The sequence below is a fragment of the Dendrobium catenatum genome, unplaced genomic scaffold, assembly GCF_001605985.2.
Source record: "Dendrobium catenatum unplaced genomic scaffold, ASM160598v2 fragScaff_scaffold_743, whole genome shotgun sequence".
NCBI classification, from domain to species: Eukaryota; Viridiplantae; Streptophyta; class Magnoliopsida; order Asparagales; family Orchidaceae; genus Dendrobium; species Dendrobium catenatum.
Genome location: NW_021319205.1, coordinates 2,119,279 through 2,139,279, shown reverse-complemented (window position 1 = coordinate 2,139,279; position 20,001 = coordinate 2,119,279). Strand labels below are relative to the sequence as shown.

Sequence of the window (20,001 nt, the reverse complement as noted above, 5' to 3'; positions counted from 1 at the left end):
GCTCATTATGAGCTAACATTTTAGTTCATTTATTATCTTTTAATTAATGTAATTTTATGTTTTTTATGTTTGTTTTAATGTTTGTCTCTTGGAATTCCAAACCGGCCTTTAGAATTCCAAAAATTTGCTTTTCCCATGAGGTGACTCCTTGGTTTCCTCATGGCTTTTAGTATTTTGTGTTTGCCTCTTGGGATCTCACGGCTGGGCTCCTTTCGTGACCGTCCCTCGTTTCCCGTGGCCGTGGCTCTTGGTCCGTGCGGTTCCCCTCGTCTCCCGTGGCTGTCTCCTTGGTTCCTGGTTTGGGTGTTAAACCGTGAGCTTGGGGGGGGGGGAGTTTTCTATGTGTTTAGTGCTTTGAATTAAGTGTTAAATTAATGTAAGGTGTCTTTTGGTCTTCCCCTTTCATACCTATATATATGGGGGTATTGTAATGTTTGAAATAGTTAAGTGAATGATATTTGATTTTTGGAAAATCTGTTAACCTGCGGGTTGCTCGGAAATCCTGCGGGCTCTTTCCAACTTTCTTTTCTCATCCCCTCCGGAAATCCTGCAGGCTCTTTCCACCCTTTCTTCTCGGGCTTCTAATCTCTTCGTCTCTCCGCAAGTGCCGCTCCACCAGTATCCTTCTTCTCAAAGTGCAGCAACTTTAGGATGTCTGTCGTGTTGTTTGTAAGTCGTCGTCATAATTTTTTTTTTATTTGGTTTTAAAATTGAAATGTAAGAGTTTGTTCTTCCCTATTGTTCTCGTCTCTTTTCTCCTCCTCAATTTCGTCGTTAGAAGTCCGTCGTCTCTCTTTTGTGGGCGAAGGGTATAGGCTCCCTATACCTTTTGCCCGCATCATAGATCCTCCTCTCGAATAGAGGATCAATCGTATCTTGGTATTTTCCGTTTCCCTTTCATCAAATAATACAAATTATCTACCGTTTTCCTAGTTTTGTGGGGATTTTTGTGGAGAATTTTCGCTGTTTTCCAACGATTAATAGAGTCTCCTATCAAAATATTAAAAAGTTCATAAGAAGAGAACAAAAAAGTGCAAATAGTCAGGATCACCAAGCAACTACATAAAGCATAAACTTTGATGTAGATTTTGCAATAACAAAAGATACATTAACAAATAATTCATTGGAGAAAAAACGCATTAAACACAAATTTTTATGTAGCTTTTTATGATAACAAATGATGCATTATTAATTAAGTAATGGATTTTAACAGTTTAACAGTTACCTGTAATCTTCAATAGGTGTTGTTGGATCAGGCCTCACAGTTTCCAAATCTAACTTAAATGCTTTAGCATAGGATTCTCTTGGATGATCCTTGGAGTTATAATGCCCAATCACCTACAAATGGGGGAAAATTAAATTCTTAAACAGTTTTCTGTGCAGTATACATTCTTGGTAACATCTAAAGTTGTTCCCAGTATTGAAAAATCATACCATCTTCCATGGAGCAGTTGTACTTCTGTCATAGAGATGAAAGTCTTGGGAATAGATGGAAAGTTTTGAGACATTGACCTCACCATCAGGGTATATTGCATATTGAATATTTAACCCTGACAAAACAAGTTCCAAGGATATACTTGCATCTTTTCCAGTTGAATTTTTCATTTGTTGAGACCAATCTGATCCAGCAAACATGGTCCATCTAACATCTATATTCTTAAGAAGTATCTTCCCTTTTTCACTGCAATGAGCAGAAGCATCCGAATCACCAGGCACAAACTTTGTTTTCTCATGATGTTGATCAGAATCAAGAAGTATAGAATTTGGAATATGATTATCTACTATCATCAGGTGACCATCCTCATACCATCCACCCTTTCCACCGTCAACAACACGAGAAGGCAAACCATATTTACATCTCTGATCTTCTACTGGTAGACTTCTTTTCACAGTTAGGGAAGGTGCAATTATCTCAGGAAAATAGTAGCTTTCAATGAGTTGGGGAAGAGATTCTTCCTTCTCAGATTCTATTTCAATATTATCCAATACTGAGTTACTTTCTAAACAAGAGTGCTCCACTCCCAAGTTACAAGCTGACCCCATAAAAGACACTTTCACAGAAGAGACATCGTCAACATGAGAGATGCTCGAATTTGTATTCACATTATCAAAATAATTATCCTGGCCAAGTACAGAAGGATTAAGACGAATACTAGACCCTTTGGTTGGGTGAAAAGCATTCTCAACAATCCCATCCAACAGCCCAATAGACAAAGAGTTGTCATCACTTGTAGAAAGCTTCTTCCCAGCATCCAAACTACTAGAAGAATGAGAACTATCTGAAGCATCATCAGATTCATTTGCGTTTTGACTTTGCTGGACGCTTTTCCACCTAGATTGCAGGTGTGCAAGAGTATCTTCCATATCAGGCGCATAAAGCTGCTGCAACTGAGCAATCAAGCGAAACAGACCATGAGTTGTATCATGGCAGGTATCAAAATTGATATGCGATTCTGAACATTCAACTTCCCACCTTAAGCTACTAATTTTGATAATAGCCACTAAAAGGTTACCCGAAGCAACTTTGGCATAACCAGTCTTTTGCAGATAACTAACATCATAACTCCCATAATCATTGTTCAAGCCTGAGGACTGACAAATAAGAAGTCCCAAATCTTGTAACTGGATATTGTAATCACTAATTGCAGAGTTTGACATGGCATAATTAGATACGCTGAATGAAGATGCAGCTAAAAGGCAGCCCACTAGTTGTTCAGCTATTCCTTGACTTAGCTCAAAAATATCATCACATCCAGCATATGCACTGTCACCATTTATAGCCAGACGTTTAAAGTGTGGCTCATAACTTAGAGCTACATCCACCAAATCAAGAAAAAAAGATGCCTCATAATTCGTAGAATTTGAAGAAGGCTCAGCTTGGTTTACATCAATGATAGATGATTCCTTTTCAAAAGGCAAGCTAAAGAACGAACATAAATGGCTAACCCAATCTAGGCGGCCCCCAGGTGCAATGATTGTCCCGCAATGAACAAGTATGGATGTGTAACTGCGAGATAATTGGGGATTGCATAGGTAAGTAATTTTAGTTCCAGCAGAGCCGAAAGACAGCATATTGGCACCATCACCTCCTCCCCGCCCGCTAGCAGAGTTCATGCACGATATCAAAAGAACATCCTGGGTTGTGTCCGATGTACAGTTATTACCATTGAATAAGGAACCACATAATTGACCTTCTCCATGAACGAGCCGGAAAAAGTTTGTGCCACTAACTTCACCAATATTTGAGACAGACATAATCTCAAAGTTCTTAATCATGAGACTAAAGCAATTCCATGAACCCACCAGCTCCTTCTGAACCGAATGGCTGCAGTCAGGTACCTCATCGAACACAATGCATAAATCCAAGACATCACAATCCATAATAATAGCTTTTTGAGATGCATTTTCTTTACACAGAGTCCGCTCCTCCTCAGAGACACTCAATTTAGAAGAACCTCCATTAGATAAGCCGTTACTGGCAATATCTAAAAGGTAATTCAATCTTTCATAATTATGACTGTGGAGATTGAGCCTAATGATAGAAAAACTTAAATAAAGGAGAAGCCCAGAGCTAAGAATCAACTCCTGATGAATATCAGAACTATTCATCTCAAAGTCCTCTACTGCTGTCACAGAAGAAAATTCACAATCTTTTCCGGTGACTTTATTCCTACTTCTTCGATCATGTGTAGAAGCCATGCTCCAAGCTCTACTTGCCATCCAAGGACCAGTTACAGGACCTTTTTGCCAAACTATACTAATTCCAGAGTGTTTGTCACCTGTTTTATTGGTCAATGAAAGAACTTTCACAGCAGAGACATCTTTCACTTCTAATGGAATAGATTGATCAGCAGCAACATCTTTGATTATAGAATTAGTCAAGTATATGTCAAAGGTCCCTAGCTCAAAATGCAAGGAAAAGGTAGGGGAGCAAGTACTACTATTTGGTGCAATTAGTTGTTTTAACGGACAAGGATAAACATGCAAAACTTCTTCAGCAATAAGCAATGGGAAATGCTCAAGAATGATGAACTTATCCATAAGGTATAAATGCTCAAAGTCTTCCATACTTTGCAGAGGAAAACAAATTATGATCCTTGTATGAGCAAAGACAATATTTCCTTGCACATTAGAAATTGTCTTCATGGAAGAATCGCAACCTTTCACATCATGAGGGGAGACCAATTTTTTATCACCAGATGAGTCATAAAAAACAAAATCTCTGTTATCGCTACGTTTCTTAATACAGGTTTCAACCTTTTTGAAGAGATTCAGTAGCGAGTCTACTAAATGAAAGTGGAGCCACATAAAACACGGTGGAAAATGCAAAGAAAAAGTAATTGAAGCGACTGAACTTCCATCTAAATCTGAAAGACTAACAACACATTGGAAGCTGCAGTCACCAAACGATTCCATGAGACCAACCTTAATCATCTGATCCTGAGATGAATAATTTTCATTTATTTTCTCAAAATTGTGCTCAACAGATGATTCTAAATCATACTCTTGGACAAAAGCAGGAAAGGGAGGGAGAGCATCTAGAACTTTTTGCTTCATAGTTTTATTTCTAAGCATCTGATCACCACAGTCACTGTTATCAGAAAAGCCAAACATCTTGACATGACTTTTATGATCATAGTACTCATCCATTTTGACATGCTTGATTGATATTTGACAATCTTTCTTTCGCGAGCCAATCTGTTCGCTTTCACAGAAAAGAAATTAGTTGAGGTAAATAATGATGATGAGTTGGGAATAAGATACTGGTGATGATAAATCGAAGTAAATGACAAAATTTAAACAACAATGCAGATATCATGTAGGAAAATTATTATAACAGAGTTAATGTTAACCTGAAAATTAATAACTACATCTTGACACTTTGCTTCAAGATGGTGCATCTTAAATCCAGTCAAACTAGGTTCAGCAATGGTTGACTGATCAACATTCATAGATGAAAAACAGCTCGCATAGGAGTCAAAGGTTTGTGTACAACTTGTTGGAGAGCTTAAATAATCTAGTCGGCATGACTTGTTGGCATCCCTGTCACCACCCAGTAACTGATCAGAAACATTTTCTTCCTTGTCATGGAAAAAAAGGAAAAGAGAGACCCCTGTGACAGTTGCTCTTAAACAGGTCTCAACATGTTGCTCTGCACAATTAGCAATGAAAAAGTGATAGGATACTTATCAAGAAAATCATAAATTGAAGAGAGAGAAACATAAAGACAAAGACATAAGAAACGATGCCCATTAATATGCAACTTATCAAGAGGACTAAAATTTTATCAGCCTTTTCAGAGTCAAAAACCAGAACACATTTACGTACTAGCTGATGTTCACACAATTTAAAGAACCTAAAGCAAAAAAGGAAAAGAACCTTCCAAACTATGAACAGAATAAAACTGAATCCTATTTGTAAAGTTTTTATGGATCCATATGGTTGGCGAATGCAAGAAAACATATTTCTTAGCCCAATGACCTGACAATGGAGATCCCCAAAATCCAGTACCATCCATATCAAAAATCACTCCTGCTCCTTGCGCTCAGTACGCCCGGCAGACTTACACATCATAGAAAATGTAACTAAACTGATTGCTTTTCGACAATCTAGAAATATAGTAGATTGATTAGAAAGTTTCAAAGTCCAAAAGTTGATTTATTCAATATTTCATTTTATTATTTAGCAGGCAGGCCTTGGTAGAACAATTAGGGTGCCCTTTGTGACTGGAGATCACACATTGCAATCTGAAAGCTCTACTTCATAGGGTTAAAGTTGTAGAAATCAAACCCTCCTAGACATCAGCAAGGCGGGAATACATTCACAGAAGACAAACATGCACCTTCTATTTCTCATTTCAAATGGCTATCACTACTAAATTCTTTCTCCAACTAGTTCAAGCTACAAGAGAAAAGCGGTGATTTACCGGATCAATCTCAATAATACAACAATGATACTTTTTATCGCAAGGACAGGTTTATCATAGCACACTGGCTAGCAGTTAAATTTTATGTCCTCATATCAACATTGAGATTCCAGAATCATATCAAGGCAGATAAACCTAGAACATGCTGAGATACAGTATCATATGTTTTAAAAGAGTTCAATATAAGCACATAGTCATTCAGGGACAAATTCCCTACCCATTCAATATCAAGATACATGGACGGCTCATCAAAAACCCATCATCTGCCATTTTTCTAATTCAAAGATTGAAATTTTTAAATAAAATATGGGACACCCACTGCATTCATACAGTTTTTATTAAAGTATTTGAGTACATGACTACTGTGTGCGCATGTGAACCATGAATAAGATAACAAAGATACATCAATTATTCACTCACAGCATATATCCATATTGTCGTGCTTAAGTATAACACATCATGCATGATTGCAGAAAATTTCATATCTTGCAGATGAAAATATGCCTCACAAAAAGACATCTTCGGCAAAATACCTGTAAGCATATGACCAGAACCAGAAGCCAGGTTAGATGCAACATTAATTGCGCTGAGAACTGAATAAGTCCAGTTCCATAGCCCACTAGTTCCAGAATTTGCCTGAGAACTCCGCAACCCATCAAAGCATTCAAAAAATTGATCTATGCTGCAAGTTAGATTCATCAATTAGTACCCGAGTAGGTTACAATCATCAATGAAAGAACAAAAATTGATATATGTGTGTGTGTAACAAAAGACTTAGCATTAACATGAACAATATCATTGCAGGGGCGATGAACAACAAAATAAGAAAATGTTGTGAACCTATTTCCAAACAAAAACCAGCAAAGTAGAACATTTGAGCAGAAGGTCTACAAGAAAACGTTAACTATTTATGGGTGCGTCCTTGAGTACATTATGAAGGAGAAGGTAAATGCATACCACATCACTTAGCAGCTGTTCCAGTAAAGATGGGAACTGGAGGAACTCAAGTGTTTTCGGTATCTATCTTGAACCAGAATGGAAACCAATATTAAAGAATATTTTCCTTCATAATGATTATTAGTTACATGTTAAAAAATAACAACTTGAAAATTTTTTAAATGAGCATTAAATTTCTGGGCCATGTGAGGAGTCATGCAATTCCCAACTACATGTTCAGTCACGCATTGGATTATGGAATAAGAATCGTTTTTTACTGCTTAAAATGATCTAATAGATATTAGTACAGCTTGAATTGATTCCATGCACCAATGTTTGACTTAAAGCCCATCACGTTATATTAAAAAATTGCAGTACACTGAAATAGGCTAGTTTTGGGGCATAGGGCGTGCAGAGTGGTCTACTGTCTCAATTTGAAATATCTTCAATCAATCAAATGGAAACAATGAAGAGTACTAAATCAAGCAGGATACATACGACAGCCCAAAAGGTTATTTAATCGACTCTATCAAACTAGTCCTAAGAACATAGTCAAATAACAACAACCAGAGGCAAGATGGGAGAAAGAACCGAAGTTCCAGCTCTTTTAAGGAAAAAAAATCAGTAGCAACTTCGTAGAGAAACAGAATGCTGTTAAATTACAAAATAATAAAAAGGGATAATACCTCTGTAACAAAGACAAAAGATTAAAACTGGCTATACTAGAAAAGTGAACCAATGTACCAACATGAAGTTGTCACCCTGAAATCTATGGTGTTAGGGAACAATGCTGCATATTTTACTAAGACTATAGGAGTTGGAAGATAACTCAATACCCACTAGACAATAAAATTCAGGATATGAATCCAAAACCATGCTTGCTTGTAGATATCTGATAAAATGTATGTCGTCATAGGTGAGAGCTTTCGATAGAAAGAGATAAATATGAAATTTCTTATAATTTTTCTATTTTATTTTATTTTTTACAATAGTATCTTCTATAGAATAAGAATCATAAGAACAGGTTCCAATTTTGTTATTTTGGATAGGACCACATTAACATTCAGAAGTTTAATCTTAACGTTATTAACTACTATAAATAGGGATCTATGATGTACATATTGATTATTGATTGATGATTAAATGAATGAAATTATCTATTAATTGAAGTTATGCAACTAAAGTTGAGACTTTCCTCTTCAGTCTGCCCCCTCCAATTTTGGTATCAGAGTTCGTCTTCGTAATTGCAACAATGCAACCCTAAAAGGCAATTGCATACATACTTTTTTGCATTATCTGAGCCTAATACTTATTAAGCCCTAAACTTTCAAATCCATAAACATGTGATTCACTCAAACCTACTTTCTAGAATCCATGCATGTTCGATCACTGAAATCTAGCAATTGAACGCACACGTGCATTTCCTGGCTCACATGCTCGTCCATCCCATTGCAGATTGCGCTTCTCACTAGCAACTTACCCCTTACTTGCCCACACACGCAAACCATTTGAAGTTGCACATGGACTCCCATGCACATCTTGCATATTGCATATCTTAGGTCTCCCCATGCCCCGCATTTGTTTCTCACATTTCTTGCATGCTCTTCGTCCTAGCCCATATGTTATTCTACCAATATAGCTCATGTAACACGCATTGCGGGTCCTTCACACTTTTATTTGCTTCGTCTCAAAAATCCATCTTCTTTATGATGACACTGACCTCCATTATGGCACCCCTAACTTTAAGGGCTATGTCACCTCTATTGTTCCCAACACCGCTTCTAGTTTCCAAGCTAAAAATGTCATTGGTTTGCATAGATATATTTTTCTTCTCAAGGTAGTCGATGACTAACATAGTCCCACTAGGCTACATTGTCTTAATGATTTCATATTGTTTCCATCCTTCATAAGCCACTCAGAATCTCCATTGATTTTTGCATAACAGCTATAGGTCCCCTCACATCATTGATTTTTCTATGACATCACTCATTTCTATCAATAACCACTCACCTTGGACCATTGCAATCACCAACAACTTAAAAGATCTTCTACATATAAGGAGAGAAAAAATTTCTAACATTCAACCTGCTACGATAAAGTATAATATATGTTGATGTTATGATAAATAATATATTTCTAGTAAATTTTATACCTTGGAATGAATAACTTACTAGCTTTTCTAAACTTAAAAAATTTGCCTAAGCACCACCTCCAACTTAGCATAACTAGTGAGAATTACAAGTGAGCAAATTGAGAGCTCCACAGATAATATCCTACTTAAAACTATATGATTTTGAACCGACCTATTTTCAATATATATATAAAAGAACTAAATTAGATTTTTTTTATAGGAGAGAAAAATGATTACTTTGCACCAATAGTTGCTAATAAGCATTTCCAGAAAATTTGTTTACATATCATTTAGATATTTTGCTAGATTACACTTACATTTTACATAATTATTATTTGCAAGTATCCATTCACTCTAGAGCAAGCCCAACATAATTTTGATAAGCATCCTAGTCATCCAAAAATATAAATTTAAAGAGCATATTGCAAATAGCTTGATCGGTAATTATTAGAAAATTAAACCTTTAGAAGTTGGACTTGGGTGCAGAACCAATAAGTTGGAGACTAATATTGCGATCTTGAAGCAAATGATGGGAAGCTTCCTTAACAAAATTGGTTGGGGGGCAGCTTTCATAAATAAAAACTTTACTTGTGGCTTATTTTCCATTTTTTACTTTATTGGAGTAATTTAGTAATTAAGAGGCATGATATTGATATGAGTGGTTAGCCTACAAATACCCATTCCATTGTGTTTGGAGGCAGTCTTCTTAAGCTTAGTATCAGGTTACCCTGAGAAATTAAGGATGGATTCCCTACTCTTGGAGAGGAGAGTAGATAAAAGTTCATAGTGTAGTTCCGGACTCCACCACAATCGATCACCCAACCCTAGATCCTTCTCTTGCAGTCAAGATTAGCCTAGTTTGCTATTTTGAAAGTTGTTGGAATTAAGGAATGGCCATTTCCAGCTACTAGGAATTTAGGTCGTGTAGGATAGTGGATTTAAGTAGGGCTTGACCAACGACTATGATTGAGGTTCAATATAATTTTATGTTGGTAAAAAATTACATGAGGAGGTATGAATGCCTTCCAAACATAACGTGCTTGTAATCGAATCGAGCGGCTTGTCGAGACAAATCCAACGAGCCCAAGATCGTCAAATTCTGACATCATTAAGACAAGTTTCGGACCTCCAGTTTCTTATTATATATTTATTAAAAAGTTATTAAAATTTCTATTTATTTATTTATTATTAAGAAACCGGTAAATATATATATCCCGTTTCTTTGGATTTTTTTTTTGAAACCAAAATTTTGTTATCCGGTTTCGCTCCTTTTTAATTTTTTTTAAATGCGATTCATCTGTGTATTTATGTATTAAACAAGCTCCTTTTTATAATTTATCCTAATAGAAAATGGACAAATAAAATAGCATAAGTAGTAATTTATGTGAAAGATGAATTATATAATCTATAGCATATGAAAGAAAATGCATATGTTAACTGTGTAAGAAAAACAAAGAAACATATATAATTTATTTTATATGTCTAACTGTTGTAAATGACATAGTGATTACCCACTGAATTTACTTAGTAAACTAACTCTATTAAATTAACATTTTTTTAGGTACATCTCCTCATAAGTGAAAATGGCTAAAAGAGAGGAGTATGCCTAAAGAAGACGACACTCAAATAAAAGCAGGTAAATTTTTTATTTATGAAAAATATTAAATTACGAAAATTTTATAAGTAATTTGATGAAAATAGATATTAGTGGCTCTTCAGTTTTATTTAGAATGTATATGATAAGTTGTGTTTGAATTTAAAAGTAATATTATAACCGCCTGACTGTTCATTCTCACTTCGTTAATTTGAGTATCCAATGAACATCGTGACATACCATCCACACGCCAAGCTACTGCCAGCACGTCCAGCTCCTGTGGAAGGATTTAGCTTATCATCCGCACACCCTGCAGTCTATTCAGAGCACATTCAGGTACGAGCTCTCGCCTATCTTTTAGAAATGTCGAAGAACTTACATCAAATGACCATTCATGACATGTTCAAGTTATAAATCTTGAACCCTAAGTTTTCGTTAAAATTTTGCGTGCTTAACCGGGAAGCGTACTTAAACGGGTGCATACTTAAGTAAGAGGTTATTGTACCCTCTAGTCCAAGGCTATTGGTTTCAAGACTATAAAAAACTGTTATCCCAGGGACACAAACTTTGAGGAGAAATGGCAATCATGTCAAGAGGGAAGCTATCATTTTTTTTGATATGAGATGGGTACTTTTTTTTACATAATTGTGTATGTATTCCTCATTGTTCTCTACGAGAGGCTATTTTATCTAAGTTTCAAGGAGGGATGGCAAAAGAATTTTACAAGTAAAGCTAACACTTTAATTCAAGAAAACATTTTTGCCTTTTATTCAGCAAAAGGTTGACTGGTTCCTTAGAAGATGTCAAGTTTGTTATACAGTTAAAACAAGGAATCAAAAAATAGAGATACATACTCCTTTGTTGTGCCCAAATTACCTTGGTAGATGCGAGTATGGATGTTGAGGTCTCCCAAATACCCAAAGGCACAAAGATTCGGCTATAGTTATTGAAGAATGATTCAATAAGATGACGCATTTTATTCCATTTCATAAAACATATAACGCTTCTTATATTACTAATATTTATTTCTGTGCAATTGTTTGTTTACATGGAATCCTGAATAACTATTACATATAATTGTGATGTGAGATTCCTTAGTCATTTATGGAAAACTTAATGGAGAAAATTAGGCTTTAAACTTCAATTTAGTTCAATGGTTCATTCTCAAACTGATGGCTAGGCATAAGCTATCGATCTAAGTTTGAGAAATTTAAACTATGCTTTGTTAGGAAAAATATAAAATAATGAGATCTCATTTTAGCCAAAGTTGAATTTACTTATAATTGACCTGTAAATCAAACCAAAGGTCGAAGTCACTTTGGAATAATTTATAGACAGAATCCCCGCACACCTTTAGATCTAACCCTTATAATTGTTGCTTCTGAGTTTAATACCAAAACTAGTATAACAATAGATAACTGATGTGAAACTAAATGCAAGGAGCTGCGTGAGAAATTAAAATTGAGTTGGCAAAGAAATTACAATTAATTTTTATAGGGGTAGTTTAGTAATTACAGTTGCCCAAGTTTTGATATGAGTGCTTATCCTATAATATCCCTTCCTTTGTATTTAATTTATCAAGATATACAAGTATTTTGACCATCTTTAAAGTAGTTGACCTATCACCATATTATGAATAACTAGGTGAATAAGACATCGAGGGTGTGTCACCCCTACCCAAGAGCATGACATAGGTTAAAAAAAACAAAAAAGAAACTTTTTTAAAGAAAAAAAAAGAACATGACATGGGTTCATAAGGAGAGGGGGTCTTTTTGTAAATAAAATTTTACTCAACAGTTTTCATAGGGCTAATTTTGTAATCATGGGTGCCCAAGTTTCGCTATAAGTGTGTATCTTATAATACCCCTTCGTGTTTGATTTATCAAGGGATAAAAGTATTTTAACCATCTTTAATGTAGTTAACCTTTCAAAATATTATGAACAAGAAGGTGAATAAGACATCGAGGATGAGCCTCCCCCTACCCAAAAGCATGACATAGTTTTATAGGAAAGAGGGCCTTTTGTAAATAAAATTTTACTCAACATTTTTATATGGGTAATTTAGTAATTACGGGTGCCCAAGCTTTGATATGAGTGCTTATCCTATAATATCCCTTCCTTTATATTTGGAGGGTTTTTGGAGTTTAGTTTCAAGTTATCATAAGAATTTAAAGGAGGATTGTCACAAGGTCTCTTTTTTTCCTTTTTTTTCCATGATAATGATTAATGATTACAACAACAACAATATCAAGCCTTTGTCTCACCACGTGGGGTCAGCATAATGATTAATGATTGAATAAATGAATTTATATATGACCAATTAAGTGCTCTTAAGGTCTAAATTGTATGCATGGACCACTCCAATTTATGTACAAAGAATTTTCTTCTGTGACATACATCAAGCTTGGTTTTGTTAAACATAGACTTGCTATAAAATAAGATGACTAGAGACACGTATATTCATAGGCTTAATAATAGAAAAAAACATTTCAAGCTAAGAAAATTATCAAGAACTTTAAAGAGTATAAACAAGGTACTTTTGTGATGGAAGAAAAGGATATACACTAACACAAAGTTGGAGTAGTGTTGTGCTTACACATTCTCACCTTGCACATATCATCCCTGTTATGATATGAACTGCTCTCAAGTTCAGCAAATGAAAAAATCATCTCAAATTAAGAAAGTTATCAAAAATTCAAATGAAAATAATAAAGGTGCTTTTTGTGATGTAAGCAAACTCGCTACTATCTTAGTTGGAACAATGTTGGGTGCTTGCACATTCTTACAGTGCACTTATCAATAGCCTTGTAATTAGATGAAAAAAAACAAGATATGTTAAGTACAAAATCATAACATATATAAAAAAAAAAAAGAATTCTTCTAGAAGCGTGCAACTTGCAGAACCAAAACAGAGCATTCAGGATGAACATTTTAACATTATGAACTAACAGATTCTCCAACTGAAAGATGAATAAACAGATGCTGATCGGAAAGAATAATTCTAGCTTAAAAAAAAGGAAATCATTGTTGTTAAATAATAAAAACCTTGCTCCATAATCTTGCTCCAATTCTGCTTGGTCTTCTTTGAATGAAAATGGCACCCAGTTCTGAATAACATGTGTTTGAGGAAGTAGATCCTCAGGAATTGTCTCTCTATTGATATCAGAATGCAATTCCTCTGAAAATTTCCTGATGCTTGGTTTTGTAATATCAGCCCCCAAAATAGTAGAACTTCTCAAAGACGAGTAGCTATGCAATCCAGATTTTGAGCAAGAAGAATCAATCGTGTTAAACTGAACACAGCTCCTTGCAGCTGTGCTAGCATATTTGAGGGATTCCCATATGATAATAATCCACTCGATGGTGCTGGGTTGCAGCCTTAATTCAAAAGGATCAAAACAGACAGCAGCGTCAACTTTATGAAAATCAAGAGATCCATTTTTCCAGGGAATGCATATGTTCATTCTTCCTGAGATCCCCCCACTTTTACCAGTCAAAATTGCCGTGGTACTGCTTAATGGTAAGCCACTTGAACTGTAATCATTACATATAGTTTCTAGACTATCCTGAGGACAAGGACTCTTATCAATGTCGGGCATCTTAAGGACCTCAATCACAGCACCTTCAAATTTCACAAAATTTGTCAGCTTCGCCATTCCAAGAAGGCAATCAGCCATAGGAATTTGAGTTTGCACAACATCTTCAGAAAGGCAGGTTCCAAATTCTGTTTCCGCAATTCGAAGAACCAATGATTTGTCTACTGGCAATCTATTTTCATTCATCTCTAAGCAAGGATCAAATGCAACTATAAGATTTTTTAACCTTACATGAAAGCTAGTAAGAAGCCATTTCACAATTTTAGCGATTGTCTTAACTCCTTCATGAATATCTAGAGAAACTGATCCATAGCTCTCTCGGCTGATCTTCGGTCCATTTTCATCTGGGCCAAGGCTCATCTGTTGTTTATGACCGCTACTTGACTCCAAACAGCTGCTAGACACCTGAATCTTGCTTCCCGTGAATGGAGCAAACACAAGTTCAAGTTCTTCAAGTTCTATCTGACAGTTCTGCAGCTTCCATGGTATTTTAATTGATAGGGAAGCAATTGATCCTTCTTTCAATACCACTGCAGCCCCAGCAAACTGAAGCATATGGCAAAAACCATGAGAAGTAGGAAAGAAAAGAAACAATATTTATAAGGGGGATTCACATACATGTCATTGAATTCTTAAAAGTATGCGTGTCCGTGTCTGTGTGCCTGTGTGTATATATATATATATATATATATTACCTTTTTTATATAATATCTTAATCTTTAACTGATATTAAAATAACACAAATATTTACTTATCTAAAGTGAAATATATCATTTCAAGCATATATTTTGATGTCATTTAGAAGGAGGGTATTATCTAAGTAATATTAAATTTTTTATATTAGATATATAAATATATAAGAATCCAGTGGTATATTTGCAAATCTCCAAGTTTATAATATGAATATCCGGGATTGCAGTATCTAATGGTAGTGGATGTTCTCAGCAAAAACATGTGCAACTAATCTATAGATGGATTAATCTATAGATGGATGAATCACTGTAACATCATTGTTGATCACAACAATATTGATTGTCCATAAATAATTCAGGACCAGATATATTTCTTGTAGTATGAATGTAAGTAAAAGGGCTGCATCTCAAAACAGATACAGCACCAAACAAAGCAAAAAGGTAGCGGCAAGTATGTGCTTGCAACATTTGCTATTCGAAGAAACTTCTTGTAGTATAAAAATGGCTAACATAAGTATTAGAAAATATTAAAACATCTAACAGGACATCCAAATCCTTGAGTTGGAAATAATTCATAGTAACTTGAGCAACAAATTCTAAAGCTTCAATATGATTTTAAATCTTCCCCGTCAAGCCTCCAGCTAAATGATAAATCCACTCAAATATATAAGAGAAAAACACAAGACAACAAAAAAAATGAGGAAGAAATTTCAGTGGATTTATATTTGAAAAAAAAAAAGATTTAACAATAATTTTTTTAAAAAATAATGCTTAAAGAAATATATAGTACAGTATTGGGGTACTAAGGCAACAACGCTTGCAAGCCAAGGCAGTTTGCAACCGAATCAAGTTAAAGCTCTTGTAATATGAGACATCTACTTCAGTCCTTACAATTAAGACTTTCCATTTCAGTTTAGTCAGTATTATTTGATGTAACAATTTTATGTTATTCCCCATATTTGTCATTTTGCTGTTTTTTAGGTGTATAATGATCACGTGATGTAATGTATATATTTGTCCATTTTTTTCATTATTTTAAAGGTTAGATTGTCCAAAAAAATCATGATTACTATCATAAATAGTAGGTCTTAGCTTATAATTATAGATAGTTGATGAATAGAATAAATATATGAACTTTCAATAAAAGCCTTTCTAGGTATCAAATCATCATTCTTTCTCCACATTGAGCATTCATTCATATCTTCTCCTACCCTTGAGTCATCTACACATCTTCTTCACAATATCATCTATCTCTTTACCTTCATAATTTTTGCACTACACCGCGTTCTTCCGTTTTAGTAATCAAGGTATCAAAAGTCCACAACAACTTTAACTGGTATCGTGATTGAAGCTCATGGATTTGACAAGTTATCAAGGGGGAATTTTCATTCAAAAATCGTGTGATTATGATAATAGATAGGGGTTATATTCCTAAACTGCCGTATAAATTATTTTGCAAGTTTTTGGTTTGCGACTGCGAGAGATCCGCACTTAGTATGATCAAATTCAACCAAATTGATCAACATGAAATTTGTAGAGGGAGATACACCCCACATCTTTTTTAATGTTCTTCTAAATTGTGATTTTGATCAACACAAGAGAGCTGCAAAACATACAATGGCATATTGACATATGGTCACTCTTGAGAGAGTCAACGTAGACCCCCTCTCGGAACTGCAAGCTAAAGCCTAAAATGATCAAATTAGATCATGGCCCACTCTAATATTGAATTATGGTTCATAAGTTGCAGTAGCATGTTCAATTTGAATTTCAAATCGAAAATTACATTTAGTTTTGAACTTCAATAACTCTAATTCAAAGTTTAAATTCAATTTTTCATTAAACTATCCTTTTTTCCACAATAATTTTTATAAATCACTTTAGCCCAATTAAACCTAGTTAGTTTTTCTAAACCTACCCTTGCACCTATTTTCCAAAACTAAACTCAACTCAACCAGCTTAATAGGGTTAATTCCAACTTGATTAACTATAGCAAAACTAACTAAACCAACCTGATTGGCTAACCTAGCCTATCTATGAGCCCAAATAAAAGGAAAATAGTTTTTTTTTTCTTGTTTTGCAAAATAAAAAAATCAATTCAAATCACTCCATCGCCATCAATAACAACCTCCAGACTTAAATAGATATCTTTTAAGAGATGACAATAGTGTTCTTGAGGATTTATAACAATATCCTTCTAAAGATATTTGTTAATAATCATCACGTTTCTCCTTTCATCTAATTTTCCTTACAATGAATTCTCATCCATCACCCCTTCTTTACAATGGATTTTGTATTCATCTTTTTTTTGGGATGAATTTCGTTAGTTTAACAGAATAGTCAATAATCTTCAATTCTTTCACCAAGAACATTCAACTCTTCAGAATAAAATTCTCCACATCAAAAAAGAATTGGAGTGTTAGAGACGCCTACTTCAACCCTAGAACTTAAGCATTTGTTCATGTTAGTTTATTCAAAATCATATAATGTGTCTGATATATATCGTGGTCCATAGCTGTCATTTTTGTCATTTATTTGGAGAAAAATGATCATTGGCCAGAACATGCATAGAACATGCATAGACATGGCTATAAGGGTTAAATTATAAAAAATAATTAGGGCTAATATTATAAATAGTAGGACTTAAGTTATAATTGAAGTTAGTTTATAATCAAAAAAAGATATGGCCATCCTATGGGCATTCTTCTTAAGGATCAATCCTTTCCTCTTCTGCCAAGCATAAGGCTAGATTTGTCTATCTTTACCCTCCACATTAAGCCAACCATCTCTTCTTTTAATATCTTCCATCTTTTTATCTTCATGTTTCTTTCTCTAAACAGGTTTTCTTCCTTAGCATCAACCAAGATATCAAATTTCCACCACAATTTTAGCTATTGCATCCCTACAAGTTATTACATGCTATTTTTTTCCTTAATCCAATCAGACTTTCATTGTTATACTAGTCTTATTTTATTTTTACTTGGATTAGAGCAGCTATTTAACAAGCCCTTATATACAAAAACTCTAGAACAAATTGATTGACAACTAAATGGTCTCTCAGTTAGGTCTGCATTAGAAGAGCATCTGGAAAATGATATTCAATCATCTTCTCCCAATCTAAAAATGTTCCCAAATATACTGTATATCCATCCCAGTCTAGTGAAAAAATAAAAACTTCATTTTACAACAGTTCTTTCCTGATTTGCCACATCCAAAGCAACTCAATAGGAATCAAAAGAATCATGAAAATCTCTAATGGCACTACCAAAACTGCAATCATAAACCCTATATTATATGTTCCTAACAGCTTATTGGCTGCTTGCAGATAAAGAAGCATGTTTTAGAATGAGATGTTTTAATTTTCACGCAGAAATTGAAATCGTTACACTTGAGGGGGGATGTAGCTAGTGTCCGGAGTTTAAAAATGATATTGATTTGTAACTACATCCATCCAAATGACAGAATTTAGCAAATTTCTCCATTTCCAAACAATGATTTCCAATTAAAGCAACTAAAAAAGGACCAATCAACAATTTTGCCAAATGATTTGAAACCCTTTTTTAAGTCATCCAATTCAACTAAATCTCGCGCAACTAAGCAATTCCAACACAAAATCAAGGATAAAAGAAACTCCCTTCTCACACCTAAACTTGATTTTCTTGAAAGAAACCTCCATGCCTCGCCAAAACGGCAACCATAGAAGAAAACGAAAAAATATATAAAACAATACATCAAAGAAAAATAATATAACAACAAGAGAGGTAAAATACCTTCTGGTTGATGTAATCGACATTGACGGCGAGGTCGGAGAGCTGTATAGTTCCGCGAGTAAACTGCACCTCGAGCTGATCAAGATCAATATCGCCAAGAATGAAATCCCCCAACTTCTTCTTCAAAAGAAACTTGCAAACTCGCTTGATCGCCCACTTCGAGAAAATCGACTCAGCAAAATCCCACCGAAACATCTCTTCCGCGGTAGTAGATGCCGCCGCCGTCCTTCACGCCGGAGACGGCAGAACTGGCGTAATTACTCTAACCCTTAAATAGCGATCTGGCGGCTGCGACGGCGGTAGCGGCAATCGGGATTTCGTGGAGAAGGCGGCGGAGTTTTGCCCATCGAATGAATCCAAAAGCGAGGGAGAAGTTAGGAGGTAGGGGGAGGCAAGAAGAAGCCATATTCCCCAAGCACGCCTTTTGTACGATACGGAAGTGCTGAACCGCTTCTCGTGTGACCGGTTGAATCGGACCGGTAATGAAAGCCGCCGGTTTGAGGGAGTTATTGCGTGGCGTATGCTCTACCTTCTGTTCAGTTCTGAAATTATTATTTTTTTCTTATAGAATTTGACCATATTTAATAACAGTATTTGAAATGTGGCTTTAGACGCTCATAATAGCTGAAATTTGGGAAATATTTCCGTAATCAAAATATTATCATTTTTAATTATTGACGGATTATGATAGTTTTCTTACTTTTTTTTTCATCAATTTTTTAGCATAAAAATTTATTGAAAACAGAAGTAATGGTCAAAAACTATCTGAAACGAAACCTTAAATAAAATATATCATGGTTAATATTAGTTATGGCTAATATTAGTTCGAACATGATTCCAACCACTTTATAACTAAGTTTAGGCCTATATTTGACGCTCGTTCAAAAAAATTTCAAACATATATTCTACCAATGTGAATATGATTTGAAGATTGTTCGATCGTTGCTCAAAAATTTTCGAATATGATTCCAAAATTGTTCCATTATAATCTAATGACTACTTGATTTTAGCTAAGAACTATGCAATTCTTGTTCAAAAATTATTCGATCATAATTTAAACATAATTCGAACATGAATTATAATGAAGCAAACTACAAGATTAATATTATAGAGTGGCTTGCAATCACAATATCAAATTCTACAACATATATTTTCTTTAATTTTGTATTATAAGTTTTTACAATATTTATAGATAAAAAAATGAAGAAAAAAAGGAAAGTGAATTAAAATCTGCAATGAATATTAATTTAATAAATATATACTAAAAGAAAGGAAACTGAAAAATAATGAATTAATTGATTTATTTAATTTATCCAATATATATAGCAAATCATAATAACATAGAGTGCAATTTAA

General features: G+C 34.6%; 1 protein-coding gene across 2 annotated transcripts in view; it reads right to left on the bottom strand.

Moving 5' to 3' along the window:
* The window catches only part of LOC110108606 (autophagy-related protein 2), a 38,262-nt gene extending 19,225 nt beyond the window's left edge, over positions 1-19,037 (bottom strand). For both annotated transcript variants that reach the window (XR_002304485.2, XM_020839307.2), the window contains exons 1-6: positions 18,646-19,037; positions 13,633-14,729; positions 6,460-6,608; positions 4,854-5,152; positions 1,435-4,698; positions 1,226-1,338 (exon numbers count right to left, since the gene is read on the bottom strand). Coding sequence is in view for 1 of the 2 variants with exons in the window: in XM_020839307.2 (XP_020694966.1) it covers positions 1,226-1,338; positions 1,435-4,698; positions 4,854-5,152; positions 6,460-6,608; positions 13,633-14,729; positions 18,646-18,840 (5,117 nt within the window). In the remaining variant the exon portion in view is untranslated. The remainder of the gene's footprint in view (positions 1-1,225; positions 1,339-1,434; positions 4,699-4,853; positions 5,153-6,459; positions 6,609-13,632; positions 14,730-18,645) is intronic.
* Positions 19,038-20,001: the final 964 nt, after the last annotated feature.